This window comes from Apteryx rowi, unplaced genomic scaffold (assembly GCF_003343035.1).
Source record: "Apteryx rowi isolate R43461 unplaced genomic scaffold, aptRow1 scaffold_738, whole genome shotgun sequence".
NCBI classification, from domain to species: Eukaryota; Metazoa; Chordata; class Aves; order Apterygiformes; family Apterygidae; genus Apteryx; species Apteryx rowi.
In genome coordinates this window covers 105,245-124,191 of record NW_020451025.1, presented here as the reverse complement: position 1 = coordinate 124,191, position 18,947 = coordinate 105,245, and the positions used below count along the sequence as shown (strand labels likewise).

Sequence of the window (18,947 nt, the reverse complement as noted above, 5' to 3'; positions counted from 1 at the left end):
ATCCCCTTCGGTTACCTCAGGGTAGACTACAAAGACAATCTGTCTCAGAAGTCTTTGACTCCAACATACTTCCCAGTGACTGTACAAGAGTTCTGCAAGGCCTCTTTTTCCCCTTCTGTCACAAAGGGATGTTTCCTTATATGAATGCATTGGGCTGTCAAAGCACTGGATAGGATACCCAATCTATGTCTATGTTTGAGGATGCCTTGGGTTGGGCTGCAAATATTTATTTAGGCAATTTTCTTCTCAGCCCCTCTCCCAAACCAACATCTACAAGGAGAGAGAAGTGTCACTGTCTGACAACTGACAGGTCCTCACACCCTGGGAGCCAGCTTTCCCAGAAGCAACTACAAGGCCTCAGCACATCTGGCCACTGGAGGTCGACTCCTGCAAATGACCATTCTGCTCTTACAGGAAGGAAAAACTAGACCCACCAAGCTGTACTGCTTGATATATCAAACACCAGCTTGTTCAAGAAGACACCGTTTCCCTCAAATTGATTAATCTGTCCACAGCTCTAGGCACAGGGCTCCAGGTTCATCTATTATTCCTTCGATGAATACTCTGCAAACACCTTGGGTTCAGATTTTTTAATATGCATTGGATAGCTTTCTGCCAATCTATATTCAGACAGCAACTTACACTGGGGCAAAACAGAGACTTTGTGTTCTCCTCATACTGCCTGTCCAATTTCTTGTCCTATTCAAAAAAAAACAAACAAACAAATGTAAAGCAAAGAACCCCCTGAACACAAAACAATAGCGTTAGTTCCACAGTTGCAAGCAGGGTCCCTGTCCCAATTTCCCAACAGGGACACAGCAAGGAGTTGAGCTCTTTTCCCTTTACCTACACCCCATGGATTCCCATCCATCCCAGGAGCACTCCTGAGCGCAGCAATCCTCTCTGCTCCAACCCCTCGCTGCTGTCAGCACTGTGCCACACGTCCATGCTCTTCACTGCTGTGAACTTTCCCTTTACCCATCCACTCAAGCCCAACCAAGGCCACTTCCTGCCCTGGGTCTCCCCACAAAAATCTAAGTGCCTTGTTTCCTAGCAGGGCTTTAGAAAAATGGACTCTAATGGAAGCTACCAAAAGTCTCCTTGGGCAAAATTCTGGAGGCAGAGGAAGAAAATCTGTCTATGAAAGAAGAGACGTAGCTCCAGGGAACAGTCATGGGAGCGCTGGGTTCACTAGAGCCCTGCAGAGTTCAGCAGGAGTTTTGCCTCTTGAATGAGCCGTAAGTCTGCAAGCAGACAGTGTTACATATGCTGCCTTCTCTCCCTGGGATTTGCTAAAAGCTCCCCATCACATTCTCCCACAGACATCTGCCATTTCATATATGAAGAGTTCTCTTACAGCTCAATCCAACAGAGCAATCATCGCAGGACAGCTTACTCACCACGCAGTGCACAAGGATGCTGAGAGGAATCCAAAAAAGTAAGGAGAAGACGAGCACGGAGCCCACTATATTATCCGCTAGGAACTTTCCTGTGAAACCAGTCCAAATCAATTAGTTATCTACCAAATCCGGTATACAAATCCCCATTCTGCTGCCATTGCTCCTGCAAGCCCAGTCACAGAATTTCTCAGAGGGGCACAGGCTGCAGGATGAGGCCAAWATACGAGATCTGTTTACAAAATTGTACCACGTATGCTAACAGTAACAGGTTTTTCCTCTGTTTCCTTCTGATGAGAAATGCCGACAGGCCATAGCATTTAACATTAGTGGATTAGTAACAGCCTATATTTAGTCAGCTAAGCTACCTCTGCCAGTTACAGAAGACACACCGCATATCTATTAACAGATTCTGATTTTACAGGCATGTGACATCTACATGCCTCCACAAACATGCCTACTTTCAAACACCAAGAGACAAAAAGCGCCTCTACTTGAGCAGACTGAAAAGCTTTAATAATTACCTCAGAAATAATTTTTTGAACTTAGAACCTTAGTTAGAAAGCCCCAAACCCACATAATTACCTTGTGTATATATATAAAATATTACTACAAACCTATTAATTGTTACCCTATCATTACAAAAGCACGCACTTATTAACACTCTTTTTTACCCTTACATTGAAACGTARTTACACCAAGAGGCAGCTACACGCTTGGATTGCATTGTGGGGATCAAGACCAAGGAAGCATATTTACAGTCACCGGCCAGTGACTCATACYGACCCACAGCCTGAGCTGGATTACCTCTGTGATTTTGTTAAATAAGAAAGAAATGAAGTTTTCATTTCCTGATCTGTTGACATTTAAATCCCACTGAAAGGTCTACTTTAACTACACTATGCTGYGTCTAGCTGATGTCTCTAGAGACCATTGCTGCCTTTTCTCTAAGCAGCCTGCTTTTTGTTAGTCAGAGAGGAAGCTTTCTAGAATAGGTACCATCTCCCTTGCAAGCCTGAAAGGTGGCTAAAAATAATGGARTGGTAACATGCAAAATAATTCCCCTCAAATAATCCTTCAGCTTTAGAAGGCAAAATCAGTACCGAKGAACCTGATGCAAAAGTGTCAGAAACACAGCTACTAACTACCCTTGTCTACAGACGAGTAAAAACAGTCAGCTACCTCCCCCCATGCCTTTAGAAGTACTCATGTCATGGACTAAAAATCAAAGGRTATAGTTATATATCTTACCAAAAGTATTGATGCTAAGTTGGTCTATGAAATCCCAGAATCGTTCAATCACATCTTGTACTTGCTTCTCGCATTTGCCCTGCAAAAGTAAACATACATTTACAAAACAATGTTATACTATCTCAGCTTTAACCACCTTTGTCTTGGGGAAGGAAAAGGATGCAAAGATTGCAAAGCAAGAAACCTGCACAGAACAAAGCAGCACTTCACACATTCTGAATACAGATTATACACTCATTCCCAGGATCAGCGGCCTTTTTTTTCGGGGGGGGGGGGGGGGGGGGGGAGGGGGTGGATTGTGGTCTGAAATAGATGTAGTTTTAACATTTGAAACTCACAAAAAATTTCCACAGGGTACACAGAACCGGACTTTCCGGAAAGGCTTAAGCAGTGGAAACCTTCATTTCCATTAACCACCAAGAAGGCTAAATATCTCAGGAACCCAGCGTTACAGACAGACTTCCAGATCTGGCTGGGCTGGTTTAACACAGGAGATTATTGGTCTCTCAGTTCAGCCAGCAGAAGGGCTGGGGTATGCCCTCCCAAATTCATTTCTGCCAACACCCAGTTTGACTTAGACTGTCAGGGTCTGCAGGCTCCAAGACTGTCTRTGCAGCTGCTTGATGGAAGTGGTCATGGAGCACCAGCAATTCATCACCACCTCTCTGCCACAGGCTTACTGCCCCCCTTTGGATACCACCAGCTAGATGTTCAGGCAATTGCTCCTTGACCTGATTCATTTTAGTAAAAATTAATCAGGCTAATGTGAATAGTTGGAACAGCAAGCACTGCTAACCTAGCTGAGCTGGTGGCAGTGCTCATTCACTTCTGCCACACAAGCTGCTGGCTGGCTGAGCTGTGGGGAACAGCAAAAGGGCGCAACAAGCAATTGCAGAAGGCAGCATCTTCACCTTGCACAGTTCTCTGCAGAACTAACTTCCATCTACAGCCTCAGACAGCCTTTAATAGTTACCCCGCAGAGGGATAAATGAAGTGTTGACCTTCTCTTTATCCAAAACCTGACCTTTTTACCAACCACCTCCCACTTCTCCTCCAGAACAGTTTCTTCACATTATCCAGGAGATGAGGGAGGCAGGCTGTCTCCATACCCTCCTCTCCTGCCACCTCATTGCGCCCAGGCCTGACCCACTGCACCAGTATCACTCTGCTCAGCTGCACAYTGAGCTTTGGCTTCTCTGTATCAGCACAGCCCTGGTCACAGAGGACTCCAAAATATCCAGCCGTAGAAGCAGAGCACACAGCTCACTGGTGTCCAGGAAAACTTACATTTGTATCACAGAAGCCCACAGTACAGGGCTTCCCCTTGCGCAGGAACAGGAACTGGTTGTTAGCGTCGACATACGGTATACACCTATCCTGCTCGTCCCGGCAGCACACCTTGCAGGAATTATCAGTTTCTGTAATAAAGCAATAAACTGATTCCTCAGCAGCACTGAGAGTCACCTGCATCCCACAACCATGCAGTATGCCCCAAGTGTCCCCTGGCTGACTGTGTTCCCACCCAGCCTTCCCAAAGGGAAGGCAGAACCATGCAAGTCACCCAGTTTTGGGCACTCAGATGACCAAGTCTGAAACTCAGCCACCTGTCCCATGCAACAGATTCAGGGACACAGTGGGAGCAGCTCCTTTTTCCAAGCTGATACCCCAAYGCTACACGGTGAACAGACAGGTGAAGAGGTTCCAAAAGCATCCAAGAAGCAGAGTTGACACTTCTCGGTATTGTGGGGCCTCTGTGAAACCAAGAAGCAAAAGCCTCAAAAGGCAGAAATGGGCAGAGCTGGAATGACACTGCAATCTTTGACCCTGGCTTGAGCCAAACTGAGTATGGGAGGAAGGAGTCTCTAACCACCTAGAAACCTCTGGCAAGGAACTCCTTCCATCAGCAAATATGATTAAACTTCAAGTCCTCCAGGCACCCTCCTCCTTGGGCTAGACCCTCTGTCTCAAATGGTGGAGATCACAGCAGCTCCCTGTACTCTTCCCGTGAGGCTTTCCTCCTCCTCCCAGGTGCCTTAACCATACTGAAGAGCTAAGATAGAGGGAGAGCAGTAAGGCCTATTGATAAAATTATAAGACAGGCAGGTTTGCAGTAGCAGGGGACTAGACTCAGTGGTTCTATGTCCTCATGGCACTTTAACCACTTGCTGGAAAGCATCCTGCCAGAATCCTGGCCCAGAGGTTGTTTGGGATCTCCAGGCCACCAGAGAACAGGTAGACTTCCCTCCCGCCTGCCTGCAGCAGAAAAAGAGGACACTTGCCCTCCTTTCACCTTCTCTGACTAGGGTGCCAGAGCATCAGTCTTGTCTTGATGTCTTCAATTCAGACATCAGAGAGCTTTTACAGCCCTTTTCCAAACAGGAAACACTATAGCAAGCCCTGAAGGACCAACACTTTAAACTCTGTACTTTTTCAAAAACCTGATGGGGTCCAGAGACTCAGCCCTCTTCAACATGCAACCCTGGTGAGCCCCTGCGGAGCAGAGCTGAGACAAGGCATTTATAGTCAGTCCCATTTCACTCACCATTACACGCACATGACCGTAGGTTCTTCTCCCTCTCGCAGAAAGGGACACACTCCCCATCCTTGCACTTCCCCATGTCCACACAAACTGTATCATCCGGAGCATTCCCCGGAGGAGGGCACTCGCTGCTGTTCCCTAGAGACGGGGGTCAAGAGGGTGGGAAGACTGTTAGAGGAAAGGGCAGAACACCTAAAGCGTGCAGGACAGGAAAAACGAAATCCAGACTCATCCCAGGGGTGAACSACAATAGCTTGTTTCTGGCTTTCCTCTGCAGGATGCCTGCCAAGTCCTCTGAGAGGCAGCAGAAACTCTGGAGGCTTTGGCAACCTGGGCATTGTGGCACTGCAGYGACCAGGCAGTAGGTTACAGGCACTGGACAACCCACCAGTAAAGGAGAAGCAGCTCTGACTTGACTCCTCGCCTCCAGTAAAGATTATAAGGAGGAAGCAAACATGTGGGGAAGTGAAGCAGAGTCACAGTAATTCCACTCTTTCTACAGCAAAATTCAGCTCATTCCTGTCCCTCCCAATGTCCAGCCCCCCCCTTCTTTTTTTTTTTTTTTAAATAAAAAAAAAATTTTTTTTCATGTTCTCCTGGGCTGTAAATCACCAAATGGCTCCTGAACTACAATGAAACTYGTTATAGGGCAATTTAGTGATGGTTAACTGGTCTCTAAAATTAGATGTACCGGATGAATAAAGGGCACTAGTTTGAAAGCTGACTGAACAGGACACTGAGCCTGAAGCATTTGGCTGGCTGATGTAAAGGAGACAGAACAATGTCCTACCAGTACAAAAAGACTCTCCTTTACAAGTGGCATTTATGGCTTCTTGGCATTTTTTCCGTGCACTTTCGAATTGGCAGCCTTTGCAGCAGGGGCTGTTTCGATCACTGTGGAAAGATCAAAATGAAAGGAAGAAATATTAAGTCATTTCAAAAAGAGTATGAGCATGACAAAGCCAGGGAAAGAGAGTGTTTAGAAACAAAGCTATTTCTTGGAGACTGATTCACTCACTCAAAACTTTCTCCTCTCTGTGTCCTCCCACCACCAACCTTCTACACACTCACTCATTCTTCATTTACCAGAGGAGGTAAGCACATAGAAAACACAACATATGGACCCTCATATTTACTCAAGGCACTTGGATCCTCTTCCCATCTCCCTCACTGACCTGCTGACCACTGATCCAACTTAGGACAAGATCCTTCACTGTTTTCTTCCCCCCAACACTTTGTTTCCCTGAAGGGTTTACTGCTCCTTACTCTGTGCTCTTCCTACAAGCTAATGCAAGAAAGTTCTTAAAGAAACACATTCATTAAAGTTGAGAGAATTTCTTGCTAAACAACGGGAGTTGCATGAGCTTTCTCCACTGTAACACAGTGCAGAGCTGAACTCTGAAAAAACAGACTCGACACTGCATTGCAACAGAGCCATAACAACACAGAGAAAGAACAAGAAGAACAGGAAGAGGGCTGATTCAGTGCATTCACTGTTTTGCCTGCTCAAGTAAATTTTGCAGCAGTCTTGGGAAAGTAACAGTAATCAATCCCAGTTTAAAGCTGCCTTTCAATGCACACACAAAAAGAAACAGAAGTCTGCCTAGGAAATTTTAATATTAGCTTTTTTGAACACTTGAGTTCAATCTTAAAAAGAGGAAATAATTTCCAAACATGCAGCTGCTGGCATTACTCAGAAAAGTAACAGAATGCCCCAAAAATTAATGTATAAGAGCAGTACACRCACACAGCACCCTTTCCTGGAATCCTTCATTGCCTTCATCTGTTTAGCCTCAGAGTGAGAAAACAGGCCTGTGATACTGTAGTTGGCTTTCTGARCTTTCAGCCCAGCCCCATATTCATTCTCTTCCCTCTCTATGAGCAATTGCAGCTTCTTTGCCCTTACCTGCACTTTGCACCACCTTTCAGTTTGCAGTCTGCGGAGCAGCAGGGATCAGCCTGTTGGTACAAGAGGCCAGGATCGCATTCCTCCCCTTCATCCACCCTGGAGTTCCCACACACTTTGTTGTTGCGCTCTTTGAAGCACTCCTGGGCCTTGATCTCTATGGTCCTATGGATGGATTTTTTGCTGCAGCTTGAGAACATCTAGAGAGTCATGAGGGGAAAGAGCAGCACTGAGGAGGAATGCACCTTTCTGTTAACAAGCTGCATCAAAGGCAGACAGAGTCAGCCTTCTCAGGCCTCCAAATTCTGGTGTCTTAGGAAACGGTTATTCTCTCTATATTGCCATCTTGATAACTTGGGAGAATTTAAAGACGGAAAAGTAATGGCTGGGTCTACAAAGGATGTTGCTGCATTCCAATGCACAACACCCATGCAGTGTCTGGCTCTGGGTTGCAGAGCCAAATCCAGTTCTGCCACTGCTTCGGGAGTACTCACAACAGTCCCCAGGAGGAATTGCCAAGTTGCTGCAATGGGGAGAGACTGTGCTGCCTCTTGGCAGCAGGGTTAGGTGTAAACCTCAGCAAGTCAGACTAGACTAATCAGTTGGACTAATCATTGCCTTGATAATCCTGGTTTCTCATCTGCAAAACAGGCACAATGCCAACTCCACATTGCCACGTGCAAGTTTGAAATCGGTAAGCACCATGTTTGCGTTGTCTGACAGGTCTCTGACAGAAGAGCCACAGACCACCCGAACGATATTTAGAAGTCTCTGCTTGGTGCTGAAGGTCCCACATTTGACCCTTGCTGTTGACTWACCTGTAAGAGCATGTGGTCACAGCTAATTAAAAACAAAACCAGCACCTGGGCAGGCTACAAGCAGAGCTCAGAAACCGAAGAGGAGCTTATCTTGCAGAGAACACAACTGCATGCAAGCATGTTTTCTTCTTATGGGGAGTCCATTAAATTCTCACTGTTTTTTAAGCTACAGAAATCATTAACTAAACAGACTTTCAGTGCAGCGGGTCACTGACTGTAGCAGAGACTTATACCTCAAAGCAAACCATGCAACGATACCTTATTGTTTTCATGATCTCCACTGACAGCAATTGGATACATAACGTATTTTCCTCCCTGGTCTTCAGTCGGGGCACATTCTGGCAGACTGTCAGGATCATGCTCTGCTCCAAAGTTATGTCCCAGTTCATGAGTTGTAACCAGGTCTGCCTCCTATTTTAGGCAAGGAAAAAAAAAAAAAACTGCTAAAAAAAAGTTAGCCTGAGCAGGACAGCAGAGAAGATCCCAAATACTTCCAGGTCACTTGCATTTCCAAGATRCACTTAGTTAGAAAGCAATTTTACCCACTGAAAATAGGGAACTAAAGACAAGCAAAATTACAGTGCATTTCCAAAGGTGAATTCCAGGACTAGGTTTGAATACTAAACCCACTATTAGAGGCAAAACACTGTCCTAGAATACCAACTCAATTTTGTTTTCAATGAAGTGCAGATACTGAAAGTGTCAAAATTTGATTTTAAATAGCTGGAGGGCATAAAAAAGTTCAAACAAAAAAAATCCAAACAAACTATGATTAGTCAATCTTTTGTTTAACTTATCTTGCCACTGGAATTATTTCTCCTAAACAGATGATGACATTTAGAGCTCTGAATAAGCTCTCCTAYTGTACGAGTGCTAGGAAAACCATCTACAAACAGCCCAACAGGGATGGATTTGCAACATCGTCTTGCAAGACAGAACTCCCTCTGCTGAGGATCCAAAACCAGCTCTGCCTCGTTGCACTGTGCACCTCTCTGCRTTGCCTTGACCAGCAGATGGTGTCGGGCTCACAAAGCAACAACCACAAATAAACCTAGCACAGAAATAAAAGTTAACCACAAGGAGACCGAGTGGCTCATGAGAGAGTGCGGCAAGTTGGACAAGCCAACCATCGCTCCTGCTGCCAGGCAGGCACAGGAAGGACTAAGCACCGCAGTAAGCAGCAGCGGTAGCCAGCGCTGAGCACATAACACATGAGCCAGGGACAGGAGAGCTGCCCAGAGAGTGCTCCTGTACTTTGTGGCATTCATTTTGTGGAAGGATTTTAAGCAGGTTTTTTTGGAAACCCAAGCAGACGCTGTGACACTTTCCCTGTGAAAGTAATCCATAATGTTCCCGCTGACTCACTGCACAGCGGAGCTGTGTGAACGGTCATGCCAAGCTCTCTGGGGCTTTTGCGACTGCTCCTAGGAAGAAGTCAAACTCAATTTCCTTTGTAATCCAAGACTGAACTCCAGCTTGGAGGTTGAACAGCAAACGCAAATGGCATGGCAACAGCTAGAACGCTTTGTCAACATCTCTCTAACACAAAGGTTCAGTGTCTTTTTCTAGCTTCTTGACAGCTTCTGTGCCAAGTTTTAGCCCACACATCAATTATGAATTCCTTTCAAAATCAGACTACAGCAAAGCACAGCTGGGAAATCAGCACAAGAAAAATATGTCCAACTGCAAAGATCTGGTAGTTGCAAAGGCAGGCTCTGCTCTGGTATCTTTACAAGTTGGGAAAAAATTCACATTCGGGCCTTTAGGTATTTACTATCTCATCAACTACGAAAAAAAGAATTCTAGACAGCATCAATTTACATTAAGGTTAACAACAGAACAATCCAGGAGACAGAGCTTGTTAGCACTCTTCTCTATTATTCAGGAAAAAATAGAGGAATTCTATTAAAAGACCTGAACTAAACCTCCTACTTTGCCTTGCAGGTAGGAAACAGAGCAGGCACAAGCAATCTTCCATCTGCATGTTGCAGATGTACAGAATAGTAAAAACATAGTCTGCTGACTGAAATAAGAAAGACTTAACTTTATTCTTACTGCAAGTCTACTTGCTGTATTACATGGCTCACTCTGAAGTTTTTCTTCTCTTTGCCCCAAAGCAACATACATTTGAATTCATCTTTAGATTTCAAAGTCCTGTTTACATTTGGATGATGACTGCTGCTATCACACACTGGGTACAYTTCCTCATTACTGGTCCCCAGTGTATTCAGTCTTCAATTCCATTCAGTCCTGACTCCCCCCAGCAGCAGGGACAAGAAYAAAGATGAGGGTTTTGTGACCTGGATCCTTGTCCCCGGGGATTTGACTCAAACTCAGACCCAGCAGCTTGTTTCAGACAGATACTGGAAATTTATCGTGCTCCAAGAAAGCACAGCACCAACAAGCAAGTATGTACACCAAACACTTCCCATATGCCCACATTCACCCTCTGCAGAAGATTGTGATCTCCTACCTTTGTGAGGATAGTTTTCCCATAGTTCTTGGTGCTGGTTAAGCCACTGTTCAGATAGATGTTCTTCTTGGCAATTTGACTAAAATAAGCTATAGAAATGAGAGAGAAACAAGTCAAATTTTAAAACATTCTTCTTGGAATGTTTTTTTTCTTTTTTTGGTGGGGGGGGGGGAAGGAAAGAGGAGGAATCCTTGTTTGGGAAAATAACAGCTTTACCATGCTCACTGACTCAACAGTGAGACCCTGCCTTTTCCCAGTTTTTTCAGTAGGGAGTCTTTCAAGCACAGCATAAACAGCTCACATATTGCAGGAAAGGGGAATATAAGAAATATCCAAGACAGCAGCATCTGCAATTTCAGAACTGCTACGAGATGTACCTACGCAAAGTGGCACCCAGTCTAGCCAGGCCTTCACACAGCTTGTTCACTTTGGAAAGCCTAATGACTTTTACCCTTCCCTGCCTCCTYCTCCTCACTTCAGCCAAGAAAAAGGCCATCCCTTCTATCCTGAACTCAACCACTAGAGACTATGCAAGTGACATATCATGCCCCATGGAAGTTATAAGAGGATTAAATACAAATAACAAAGACTAGCTTTCAACACACGATGTGGGGGATGGGGGGGGGGAGAAAGAAGAAGAAGTCTTGCCTTTTGGACAAATGCCACCATGGCTGTTAGGCCTGGGAGAGCCAACATAAGCCAATCCAAGTGTTCCCATATCAAAATCTTGATATGTAAAGAGATGAGCAAGGCACACGTGAGCTGCTTTTTCAGCAATATCAAAGCTAAATTGCTTTAAAGAAAGAAAAAAAACAAAACCCAAGTCTTAGTAAAACATTTTATGGTACATATCAGAAATATATTGATAAGAACATTTATCTAATGAGGCAGGCATTTTCTAGATCTGATTAAGCTGTAAACAAGCAGCTGTTTTTCTCTCCTACAAAGCTACAGAAAATTAAATGGATACTCAAGTACATTGTACACATTCATTTATGTAACTGTTTATTCATTTCCCCTTTTCAAAGGGAGAGGAAACCAAGTGCAATAATTTGACGAAGGTCACAAGCCAGTTAGTCTCAGGGCCAGACAAAACTCACCTCTTCGTGGATCTTGCACTTGTACAGGCCTGTCTTTCTGACATAAGCCACACATTAATAATGCTAGTCGGTTTGTACTCTACAATCTTACAGTGAAGCCCCTTACCTTGGGCTGCAGTGCATGTCAGCTAGTTTTCCTTTGTGTAACGTGTGTACATCATGCGCAGGAAGTACAAGAATTTCATCTGTTACTAAAGAATGGCTGTGTAAAGTGAGTAATTCTCTGTACAGGGCGCAATTTGTCAAGGGTTACAGCCTACCTCTAGCAGCATTTTCACATCCCAGGCATCTTTCTTATCATCTGGATGACTTTTTGCCATGTTGTAATGCTTTTCTCCAGGTTTTACCTGATTTGGTTCATTGTGGATGATAATCTATGTTTAAAAAAYAGCAACAACAATATAGAGGAATTTTGATCAATTTTATAGCTACAAAAAAGTTTCCACCCTTCAAAATGTCATCCTAAATGCCTCAGTAGATCTGCAAGAAGCAGAACTCAGACTCTGCATTCTCCCAATGGTAAGTTTTCAGCTGCTACTAACTAAGATACGCTGACCTCATCATAAGGGACTAAACCAGCTGTTTATTATAGAGTAACATTACCAGTTTTCACCGTATCATTCTTCTTTGAGATGCATGTTACTCTACCAAAAAGCAAATACAATTGGGATTTACATTTAGTACAAATAACCCCAAACTTGGGGTTCTATTTAACCAGAACAAATTTTAAAGATTGCTATCTTCCCAGTGGCCTAGAATCAACTCCCCCAACCCAAATTAACCCTTTCTCCTACCAAACAAGRGGGAGGTGTTCATTAAATTACTTCTCTAGAGCCTTGTACCATGACACACTCTGCATTCCACAGAGCAGACAGATTCCTAATCATTTAATTGCCATTTTCCAGATTTCTGTGTACAAACTTCCAGGAGCCAATCTTCAATCCTGTACTAGCCTGCTACCCTATTATCATATTACGATGTCTACTGTCAATATTAATCATTAAAGCTTCTCAGGCAGGGATTTGTGCTTTTTCTTCTATCTCTGAAGCACATTCAGGCTTTGTAAGATTAGCACCAGCCATAGACAGAAACATGAAATATTTGCATAAGAGTATGTTTGACCAAAACAATAACTTTTCATATTCAGGAAGAAAGCACCTCTGAATTGAGATCAAGTATGGAAAGACTCTCCCTGCAAACTCCCCTCTCAAAGCTACGAGGAGCTGAAAATGGGCACGCTGTGTCAAATCATTATTAACACCTCCGGTAAGACACTAGTTCAGAGCACTTCTGGCTGGAGTTAATAATGTAAGATTTGATTATTTTAGCTCTAATCCAGATAAAATAATCAGAAACTCTAATATCTAAAACATGTTCTTGTGCTTTAAATTTGAAAGCCCTTGCACAGTTCAGTGAATACCTGCTCTATCTGTATGCCGTACCCATTGAAGGCCCCATTGTCCCAGGAAGTATTTCGGTAGATGTCATCTACTCTGTCTATCAATTCAATCTATGTAGAAAAGAAAAACAGTTTATTTAGTTTCAAGTTCTCACGTAATGAAGATCAAGATGCTCAGGGAAGCTGCAATATGCTTATCTAGAAACACTCATTTCAAAATAAAACTGAATCTCATAAAACATAACAGACTATTCACTGTTCCAAAAACAGTACTTGGATTCAGAAGTGTAGTATCAAGTATCCCTGAAAATTTTCCATCATAAAAACAGTACAAACTTTGCCATTTATTACTTTGATTTGTGCAGTAGAAGAGAGATAATATTAAGAACAAGACATCTTGGGAAGCTTTTTTTCATATACTAGTTTTCCAGGTTTCTTTGAAGGGATGGGCAGAGGAGGGGGGTGTTTTTACTGTTCTGTTTTAGCACTATGCTTCACCGGTTTAACTGACTCTAAGGTCTGCTTCCCTCTCCCAGGCAATAAACTATTATTTTCCTCATTATGTTCGAGCGTAAGGTTCCAGAAAGCCTCTCTTCAATGCTCACAATCACTATCTCCTTTTTCAAGCTGTTCTCATCTTAAAAATCAGCTTCTACTAAATATGAACCATCAAACTTGCTCAGAATGAAAAGTGACATTGAGGAATATTCAATACTAGCTTATACTTTAGTTTTCCAATCACTGTGTTGTTTACAGTACACATCTACCCAGGAAACACAGCCGGAGGTCAGCCTGAAAGAATCATCTCTCAGATGCTCAGATAACAGCATCTCTGCAAACCCAAGAACTGAGGCTCCACTACCTCACCAATGTAAACATTTCTGGGGACAGAAAGGTCGAGAAGTCAGCAAAGACAGCGATTAGTATTTCAAAGATTCGGCCTCAGAAAGAGGCTCTTGAGAAACAGCAGACCTCCAAAGGTGGTTTTATTTGGCTTTGTCTCTAGTTCCAAAACCCCCGCTCTCCACTTTCACGAGGCAGAGAAACGCCTAGCAACAGCCTTTCAGCAAAGGCAGCTAAAACAACCCCACCTACAACCAAACTAATCACACTCCCTTCTAATTCTATTGTTCTGCCAGAGAATCCTGGAAGAAGTTGAAAAGAATGATACAAGTTGCTTGTGCCTCTCCTATCAACTTTAAACATGCTTGGATCGTTTACACCAAATGCCAAGAATTAGGAGATTCTAAAACTCTTCCTGTTAAAAGGTAAGTTTTAGGAGAAAATAGCATAGCCACAAAAAGCATGTGAGATGAGGGGTTCTGCTTATAAACTAAACTTGAAGACCATTTAACTACAGCATTATCACCATTATAAAAACATTTTTAAAAGCATCATATAACACTTGCCCAAGTAAAAAGCACACACAGCCATGAAATAAATATATATATATTCTAGAGAAGTAGCATAAGCTGTAAGTTGTGTTATAGTTACTGGATCACTTTTTTATTTCCCCATTTACTCTAGCAAATTATAACAGAGTATATTTACTTACCAAATAGTTTATAGTAGTACTCTCTTCCCCACGGCCCATATACTTGAAAAAGCGATGATCTGCTACTACCAACATCTTGCACGTGTTTTTTGAGCTCTCCGAAATGGCTCTTTTCTCCCGATGGATGCTTGCTAATGTGAATGTTTTAAACACAATTAAATAAAACAATCAGTAAAACTGTCCAGGGTTGTCCATATTATTCCTGTTTGAGACATGAACACAACTTTTTTGGGGGGGAGGGGGAGGGAGGGTAGAGAATAACTCTTTCTAAAGTTTTGTCTTCATAACAGTCCTCTACCTTACCTGTTATAAGGAACGTATAGTGGTGAAACTGAGTTATTAAATAGATTTACCTACATAGTTTTCACAATCTATCATAGCTCAAGATGGATTTTTTGAGTGACTACAGAAGCCAAACACTGTCCTGCTGCACAGCGCATAGAAGGACAAAGTTGCTTTAATCTTCACCTTAAAAGCAAACTTGTACTGCTGTTGGCCATCACAGACACACATTACTTAGGCCTGACCAAATAGCTTCCTCTATTTAGTCTATACACTAGTAGAGCCAAACATCCTTTCAGCAAGACCGGAAGGAACAGGCTGCCAATAGTGACAGTTTCTTCCTTTCACCAGTTGTTGGGCCTTTTTTTTTTTGTTGGGGGGATGGTGGGGGGGGGGTAAAAAGGACTGTTGTTCCCCCCCCCCACCAATGACTTCAAAGAGGTAATAGTTAAACTAGAAGCAGCAGCAGAGATTACCACCCAGGTTCTGATCTTACTTGCCTACACAAACAGAATTCCAGCTTTCATTTCCAAGGCTCTGCTCTCCCAGGGTACGGGCGCTCACCTTCATTTTGCTTGCTATCTTCCAGTCCTTTTGGCAACAGTTCTTCTTCATTCAGCTTTAAATAACCACACACTTTGGGGGACTGCAGTCGTGAGAAATCTTTAATATCTTCAGATCTGTAGACAAGCAGTCTTTCGTCTTGCACATTATCTACAAATCTCCAGAGTGGCTGACAGCACAACAAGCAAGGCAGAAATGCAACTGGTTAGAAACACATGAATGCAAACACTAAGTTTATATAAATAAAAGCCATATATATAGTCAAATGTCCACAGTTCTATGTATGCACACACATACATACAAATACACTGGACTGATCATTTTACCCACAGAAATAAATCTAATGACAAAACTACTTCTGTAAAGAAGCTTGTAGAATTCAACCCTTCACGCTACGCAGGCATCAAAAGATCTAAGATTATCTCAACAGAGCAGCAGCAACCATCTGATAAGGCTGTAGAAGAAACAAAATTTTTCCTCCTCTCCAGAAGTGCAAGCTGAGGAGGCATCTCAAGCTCCTCTGTTCCCTCCACAGCAATATCAAGCTAGGGAGTCTTGATTGCCCTTGCAGATATATATTTATCATCATTTTTTACTGACACATCCCTGTTATACTACAGCCATAACAGCTACAGCTTTACACTACCAAATACAACAGGGCCAGGAACTGTCCTCCGGTCAAGGCCAAGCAACACAGATTGTCCATGTCCACACCACAGAGCACGTGGTTCTGTTTCCTCCAGACTTTAGGCAGTGACTTTCTGAACTCAAGATGTGATAGGTGATCAACTCGTGAAGTGATTTTACCATGAAACTAGGCGCTAAGTACGGGCTATCACCTCGTGAAGTGATTTTACCATGAAACTAGGCGCTAAGTACGGGCTATCACCACAATGATTGTACTGAGCCAGCAGAGCGATATTGCATTGTGAAATGTATGCGCGCGACCTGAAGGGCACCACGCACAACGCAGAGRRAGACCCCAGCTTTCATCCCGACCCCCCCCAGCAACAGCCGGCGCAACCACAGAAGTTACAGGCATATAAGGGGACTGTGAGCGGGGGATCGCGCGCGCCGTTGGTGGAGCAGGGGACTCCCCGGCCGCCCAGCGCTGTTTTGCTTACTTGTGACTTGCTCAATTATTCTATTAAATTGGAATTTATGCAACCCGGCCCGAGTGGTTGTCAATTTGTCGCGTTTACCTATAACAAAGACACTTATTTTTTTAGTGTGTGGTGGTTTTGGTTCAAAGCCAAATAGTCCAGAAACATGACAGCTGCGCCAGCCTGGCGACTATGTGTCCACGGCATGAAACTGAAGGCACCTGTTGCACGTGCGAGGGCACGGTGAGGGGGTTCACATGGAGGTCCACCACCCTTCTGAATGCTGTAGGAGAACCATGAAAGAAAAGGCAGGCAAGAGCCTTTGGCCATAAAGCCCTTTGGGAACTCTCTCTGGCACATGCACCATCTCAGACAGGGCTGGCTAGGGGCCAAAGCTGGCCCGGGGACGCAAACCGTGAGGCAGCGTGGACAAACCAGAGCCTCAGCTCCATGGCCCAGCTCTACCCAGCTGCACAGACAGAGCCGGGGGGCGGTGCTGGGGGAGGGAACAAAGATGTGCTTAAATTACTCTTGGACCACAAATGTTCTTAGTCATAATCAAGCAGCTACTATACGCTCTCAATGCAAGACAAGTACAGTGGTTTGGGTATGCTAATCACATATTTTCCTACTTTAACGTGTTTGGATTTCTCAAGTTTACCCATAATTCTGAATTTCCTTGGGTTCGATACAATTACAATATCCATATAACACTCACCCATAGTTACTATTATTCACCCATTCCAACACAGTTTGCGTCTGGGAATAACTGCACTGAACAACTCATTTAGGGTAGTGTTTAACTATATATTTGTGGAATATTCTTTTTTAACCAATAGTTCAAAATAGCACAAGCAATGAAAATAGTGAAAAACAGAAACAAGACAGCAGAGAAAGAAGATCTCCAAACAAAGTTCTACAAATGGAAAAAAATTCCAAGATATAACAAAGCTAAAAATCTTTAAAAGCTCAACAAACCTCCCCCCTGCTCAGAAGACTGCACAGTTTGTTGTTCTAGAGGACACGATTGCCACTAATTACGAATGTTACTCATTTCAGTTTCTAAAATCTTTTCCTGTCTGAGATGTATTTTATCCCAGTTGTATGCAAAACATGCAAAAATCACAGAATGAAACTCACTAATAAAATTTAATACTTGCAAAAGTCAATCAGTTTCATATTTCCCTCCTTCCTCCAAAACAAACACCACCACCAAGTCTATTTTAAACTACAGAGGTGTCAATTTGACTAGCTAGAAGGAAAAACACCCACGGAGAAAAGAGAACATTGCTTTCAACAGAAAAGCATACCTCTATATTGTATTCTTCTCCATCAGTATTGATTCTTACAGTAAAGTCTTCATCCCCAATATGTGCCACGACCTTGGAGTTATGCTCTCCTTTAACATAAGTGAGAAAAAATTAAATTATTTAATTCATATCTATTTGCACACATTCCTACAGAAACATTGCTTGTGTAAAGAACAAAAACACCCCTCCCAACAATTTAAACTTCAAGCCAAAAACCTTTCCTCTCTAAAGAACGCTATACCGACTACAAAAAAAAAAAAAAAAAAAAAGCAGCCAACAACAACCATCCCCTCTGCCTTAAACTCCCAACTGTCATAGGAATCAAGATTTTGATTTATTTAACTGATACTTTTGCAGAAGGTGTTGTGATGCCTCTGGGGATTAGTAACAGGACACAGAACTTTTTGCCAACAAAAGCACTTTGGACCTTACCACTATCAGACAGCAATTTCATGGCGTCAGCCTGCATTCCAGTGGAACAGACTTTTACCGCATCACATGGGCAACATAAAAATCAAAACAACTTAGCGGAAGCATTCATGCTTGACTAGAAATGGAGCAAGATACCCTTTTTTCCAGCAAAGTACTCTACAAAGACTCGCGTTGAAGCATTTTAATAAAACCATCTGGGCAACACAGCATGACCACTACCTGGGCTTTGCATCCTGTGACAAGAAACATTGGTAAATCTCGCATTCTAGTTGGAATTAAAGCCACCATCATCAGTTTCAAAAGATCACAAACTGTTGCTTRAGTAAATTATACCTTGATGTTCAGCCAAACTAAATGGAAGAGTCCTATTTTTGAACCTTGGTGCAATAGCTCAAAAATCAAAACACAACGCAAAATCAGAGGGGCAAAAGAATTAAGTTTACTTATTCATCCTAACTGTATTTGATGAAAATATCTGCAATATACCATTTTGGTATACCATTGGCCAAGAGACATGGGCAAAGCTGTGCTTTCTCAGCACTGACACACACACGGTAGAGTCCATACTAACCAACAACATGTCCAGTAAAAAAGTCTTGCCATTGAACACGATACTCCTTCTCCTTGCCTTCGCCATCCACAATTAATGCTTGAAATTTTTCTGAAAAGTGTTCAGCAGTTGCAGTTAAGTATAATTTAAAGTGCCTGTAAAAGAATTTATTGCCATTTATTTTTAAGCAAACTATACACACAAGAGAATCAGACACATCCAGGCTCCATTTTACTGAAGATCCCAGAAAAGGTAGAAAGCATTAGGT

General features: G+C 43.0%; 1 protein-coding gene across 3 annotated transcripts in view; it reads right to left on the bottom strand.

Moving 5' to 3' along the window:
• ADAM17 (ADAM metallopeptidase domain 17) overlaps positions 1–18,947 on the bottom strand; it is a 37,259-nt gene that overhangs the window by 3,464 nt on the left and 14,848 nt on the right. For 2 of the 3 annotated variants that reach the window (XM_026087810.1, XM_026087811.1), the window contains exons 3-18: positions 18,701–18,834; positions 17,698–17,786; positions 15,285–15,453; positions 14,439–14,569; positions 12,905–12,994; positions 11,745–11,858; positions 11,033–11,177; positions 10,385–10,473; positions 8,170–8,322; positions 7,094–7,293; positions 5,978–6,081; positions 5,191–5,325; positions 3,936–4,066; positions 2,649–2,727; positions 1,401–1,489; positions 643–699 (exon numbers count right to left, since the gene is read on the bottom strand). In XM_026087810.1, coding sequence (XP_025943595.1) covers positions 643–699; positions 1,401–1,489; positions 2,649–2,727; positions 3,936–4,066; positions 5,191–5,325; positions 5,978–6,081; positions 7,094–7,293; positions 8,170–8,322; positions 10,385–10,473; positions 11,033–11,177; positions 11,745–11,858; positions 12,905–12,994; positions 14,439–14,569; positions 15,285–15,453; positions 17,698–17,786; positions 18,701–18,834 — 1,909 coding nt within the window. The remainder of the gene's footprint in view (positions 1–642; positions 700–1,400; positions 1,490–2,648; positions 2,728–3,935; positions 4,067–5,190; positions 5,326–5,977; positions 6,082–7,093; positions 7,294–8,169; positions 8,323–10,384; positions 10,474–11,032; positions 11,178–11,744; positions 11,859–12,904; positions 12,995–14,438; positions 14,570–15,284; positions 15,454–17,697; positions 17,787–18,700; positions 18,835–18,947) is intronic. The other variant, XM_026087812.1, reaches the window with a different exon arrangement.